The 5,173-nt window shown below is 34.0% G+C and overlaps 1 protein-coding gene across 1 annotated transcript; it reads right to left on the bottom strand.

Moving 5' to 3' along the window:
• Positions 1–3,112: 3,112 nt before the first annotated feature.
• Positions 3,113–4,535, bottom strand: LOC132167408 (acetylserotonin O-methyltransferase-like). The gene is made up of 2 exons (XM_059578376.1): positions 3,735–4,535; positions 3,113–3,590 (listed from the first exon to the last, which is right to left on the bottom strand). The coding sequence occupies exons 1-2, from the start codon at positions 4,494–4,496 to the stop codon at positions 3,291–3,293; spliced, it is 1,062 nt and encodes a 353-aa protein (XP_059434359.1). The 5' UTR covers positions 4,497–4,535; the 3' UTR covers positions 3,113–3,290.
• Positions 4,536–5,173: the final 638 nt, after the last annotated feature.

The raw sequence follows: 5,173 nt of genomic DNA, 5'->3' as shown, positions 1-5,173 counted from the left end.
CAGCACCCAACGCGCGCCCATGATCAGTACTGGCATACTGCCAAGCGTCAACCACTCCAAGTTACATGTCCATACCAAATTTAAAGGTACGGTGTTGAAAGAAATTTTGAAGTAGTTAAGTTGGGTTTGAATATTTGCAATAAATAATTTTTAACAGATGCTTAATTAGTATTAATGGTTTTAGATTTTTATTAATACTTTGATAGGACTAAATTAATTAGGCTATAATTCAGTCGGACTTGAGAGAACGCTTGTAGTTCTCATAGTCTATGCAATTTTTTTGCGGCTCCAGCAGGTTGATGTTATTATAGTCACGCTCAGGTATGGTCACGTACAATTCATCTTCCTAGCCTACCAATTTTTGCTCAAAAAATAAAAAAAATGTACATGTCCATATTGAGGTTCGAATTACTTAATTGAACAACGCTATATAGTTCAATGAAAATCGGCTTAAGGCAAAAGGTTAAAATAAGGCTTTGGTAATATGTAAAATTTGTAAGTGTTGTCAGTAAATTTGTATTTTTTTTTTTTTTTTCCTAATCAATACGGGAGAGAGGAGAAAAAAGGACAGTAAATATGTACTTATAACTCTCTTTTAGTCCCTAAAGTATACGTACCTTACATAGTTCAATATCATATTTCTTTTGCATACACAATATTGCATATAATTAATAGTCAAATTATAATCATTCCTTAAGACCTTTAAAATCACCAAACCGTTCTGTAAATATCCCAATAGTTTACAACACTGAATTTTATTTTGTCTCCCTTAAAAATTGAATATTTTCTTCTGAAATTTAACTTAATAATAACCCAGGGGTGGCCAGCCTTGTTGGGATTTGAACGCATCACACCAAGTCACCAACCCCTCAACCAGTAAACCATATTTTTTTAGAAAAACAAATTTAAAAAATTAAATTGTTATGACTCATTAATATCGTCTACCAAAGCCCTAATTACTATAGGGGGTTGGGAATATTTAGTTACGACCCAAAAAAGCTAGTACCTTGGTGTTCAAAACATCACCAAATGGTGATGTGACAAGAGTAAAACGTCACTAAAAAATAATAATAATAATAATAATAATAGTGACATGTCAATATTAACATGTCACTAATTGAATTTTATTTATTTATTTATTTTTCATTTTTTCTTTCTTCTTTAAAGGAAAGAGGACAAAACAAATTAAAATTCAATTAATGATGTTTGAATGTTCACACGTCACTATTTTTTTTTTTTTTTTTGTTAATTTTTTCTTTCTTTAGGGAAACAAGTTTCAAATTAAAATTTAATTAGTGATTAGTGACGTGTGAATGGTCAAAAGTCACTAATTGAATGTTATTTTATTTTATTTTATTTTTCCTTTCTTTCTTGTTTAAAGGAAAGAGCTAGGTGAAAAAAATAAAGAATAATAATTAATTAGTGACGTGCAAAGAGTAAAATGTCACTAAAAAATAAAAAATAAAAAATAAACAAAACTAGTGACATGTTAATATCCACATGTCACTAATAGAATTTTATTTTTCATTTTTTCTTTCTTCTTTAAAGGAAAGAGGAAAAAAGAAATTAAAATTCAATTAGTGACGTGTGAAAGTTCACAAGTCACTATTAAAAATAATAATAATAATAATAATAATAATAATAATAATAATAAAAATTCTTTTTAAAAGAAAGGGGGAAACAAGTTTCAAATTAAAATTTAATTGGTGATTAGTGGCGCGTGAATGTTCACACGTCACTAATTGAATGTTAATTTTTTTTTTTTTTAATTATCTTTCTTGTTTAAAGGAAAGTGGAGGAAAAAAAAATTAATTTTAATTAGTGATGTGTTACTGTTCACAAGTCACTTATTACAAATTCTGAATTTAAAATTTTAAAAACTATTATTTTAAATATTTTAAACTTATATAAGTAATTAGTGACGTGTAAACAGTGGCACATCACTAATTAGTGACATGCTACTATTCCGACATCACTAATTTCATGTTTTGAATTTAAAAATTTTAAAAACTAATATTTTAAACTTATATAACTTTGAAGATCTGGATCCACTGAAATTCTTAGGTAAATTTCAATTTCTGAAATTTCAGATTTTTGCCATCCATTTTTTATCTAAGGGTCATTATTCTGCTACGTGTCCCAATACTAATAAACTAATAAATGTGTATTATTTTATTTTTTTTAATAATAGTGGGACTTGTGGCAAAACAATAGCCATTGGATGAAAAATGGATGGCCTAAATCTGAAATTTCAGTAGATCCTGATCCTCCACCTCCTTCTATTTTTTTTTTTTTTTTCCTCCTCACCTGCCGACACGGCCTACTTTAGCTTCTCTCTTCTTTTCTTTCTTTTCTCCTTCTCCTTTCAGCTTTCTTCTCCCAAATTCCTTCTTTCTCCTTGTCTTTCAGTTCACACTGAAACAAAAGAGGAAAGAAAGATATGAGGGAGAGAAAAAAATGAAGATCTGAGGAAGAAAAAAAAAAAAAATCTGAAAAATAAATAAATAAAAAAATTTTGGGAAAAAAAATTTAATGACCTTTTTTACTGTTCATGTGTCACCATGGCTATTGTGAACAGTAACACATCATCATTTTTGGTGACGTGCCATTTTGAAGAAGAGGGAGAGAAAAAAATGACGATACGAGGAAGAAGAAGAAAAAAAAGAAGATATCAAAAAATCAAAAATTAAATTAAAAATAAATAAAGATCTAAACAAACTGAAAAAATAAAATAAAATAAAATTCGGGAAAAAAAAAAAAAAAAACCACTTTAATGACATTTTTTTTTACTGTTCTAACGTCACCAATTTTGGTGACATTGCCAATCTTGACATGTCACCTTTAGGTGGTGATGTGTGGAATTTAATATGTCACCATTTGGTGATGTGTGGTCAATTCCAGACGTCACTAATTACCATTAGTGACTTTTCAATTTTTTACGTGTCAACCACGTCGCTATTAGCACGTCGTGCACCACTCTATTAGTGACCTTTTGGTAGTGGTTGTTGACATTTGATAGAGACAATTTAGAAATTGTCATCACTAGTGGAAGTCATGCTTAATTATCAAGAAAGAAGGATCCGGAAAAACTGTATGATTTTCTTAAGGCCTTAATCGAATATGTTATTATTTTATAGGCAATCAAACATCTTAATGATCAATTGAGCTGGCCCTACTTCTAGTAGTAGTAGCAAGACATATTATTACACAAAAGTAAGAAAGAAAGAAAAAAGGCCTCAATAACAGATTGCATCCACGTGCCTTTGTGAAATGCTACATATATAACTAAGCTAGGGAAATGCCTCAATAACAGATTGCACAGCATGAATGGATTTCACGGTATATCTTGCAAATCCAGCCTTTTCAAGAAGAAATTCCCACTCCTTCAATGTCCTTTCCTTTCCCGCGTCTGTATGAGCCATCATCGCCATGTCCAGCGCCAACCTCGCATCACTTAGCTCGTCCATTTTCCCTTCTTCTTCAATCACAGCCTCAACAATTATTACCTTTCCTTTCTCCTCTGAAATTGCTTCTCTGCATTTCTTAAGGATTTGGATGCACTCCTTGTCACCCCAGTCATGCAGAATCCACTACGCGCATGCAATTCACAAAGGTTATTTATTTATTTAAGCAATACATATAATTTATAAAAATAAAAAAATAAAAAAATAAAAAAAGGTATAATTTAAAGGTCTTTTATTTTCTTACGGTCGGTGTGGGCCCATAGTACTTACCATTAGGAAAGCCGCATCGGCCTTTGGAACACTTTGAAACATGTCACCCCCAACATGTTCAACTCCGTGGAACGCCGCCGCATTGGAGACAACATGAGGAAGATCAAAGTGGATGCCTCGAAGCCATGGGAATGCCTTCACCAACATCTGCAAAGTCGTTCCATTACCCCCGCCCACATCCACCAGACTGCCAAGCCCATCAAATACCTCCGAACAATTGTGAATTATTGCAGGCACGACCACCCTGGCATCAGAAGCCATTGCTTCATTGACGAGTTGGCTCTGAGCAGGATTTGCTTCCAAAAAGCTCCATGCATCTTCGCCATGAGCCACCTCAAATGGTGAAGTCTCATTGGCTAAAACACGGGCACTGAGACAATGCAATGATGTTGTCACCATTTGGCTGCTGTTTAGCATAATGAAAGCAGCCATGCTATGCTCTCCATATCTCATCAAACGACGAGATAGAGCCGTTTGTACATAACCTGGGGAGCCATGGGCGGTGAGTTCCTCTTTGAATATTCCCCTATGCATTAAAAACCTCATTATGCGGTAAAGGGGAGACGAAGCGCATGCTAGAGCTGATGATAACTCGGATAGTGTCATGGGACTTCCATGGCTTTCAATGACATCAGCTATCCCAAGCTCAATGGCACATTTCACTACTGCCATTTCTGTGAATCCGAAAACGTATTTCCAGATACTCGCTTCCGCCTGTTCTTTTTCTTCGCACCATTTTGTCTCTCTTTGTTTTCCTTCCATCTCTCTCGCTCTCTCTATCTTTCTCTCTTGAGCAATCGATTAATCGATTAAGGCTGTGGTGATAGACTTAACGTTGAGCAACCTATATATATACTAGAAAAGAAAGAATTGTTTGCATGCTCAATAGGGAAAGGAAGCTGTCATGCACAGTGATATATTCTTTCAAGATTGTACTGCTAGACTGTACTGTACTGTATTTAAGATGGCCCACCAATAAAGACCGGTCCTCTAAGTCGACGGTTGTTGGTTTTTTGCATCTTTTGTATTCGATTGTCGTCTATCTTTGTCCAACAGAAGTTTCAGGACCCTCGAAACTAGAGCCGTGGCATTTTCACTTGTTGTTGGCTATCACAGTATCACATGCAAATTATGCGATCACGTAAATTAAACACGTGATTGCATAATTTGCATGGGAACTTGTTTCACCTCGTCTCGCAAGGGACCACGGTCGCCCATCATCGATACGTGTTCTTGTCGGGGTTTGAATTAAATATTACTTGATTAACCATGTAAAACACGTGCGTCGCTCAATATATGTTTATTTACTACATCCGAATTATTTTTACCCGGATTAATATTCGATCACTATGTAAAAAGTAAAAACACGTGAATCGATCATACACTATTTTCACCTCTTCGCCATTCCCACAAGCCACCAAGGTCAGCACTTAACGCCC

This window comes from Corylus avellana, chromosome ca1, assembly GCF_901000735.1.
Source record: "Corylus avellana chromosome ca1, CavTom2PMs-1.0".
Classification (NCBI taxonomy): domain Eukaryota; kingdom Viridiplantae; phylum Streptophyta; class Magnoliopsida; order Fagales; family Betulaceae; genus Corylus; species Corylus avellana.
Note: the sequence above shows the minus strand (reverse complement) of the source record. Positions and strands in the feature narration are given on the sequence as shown.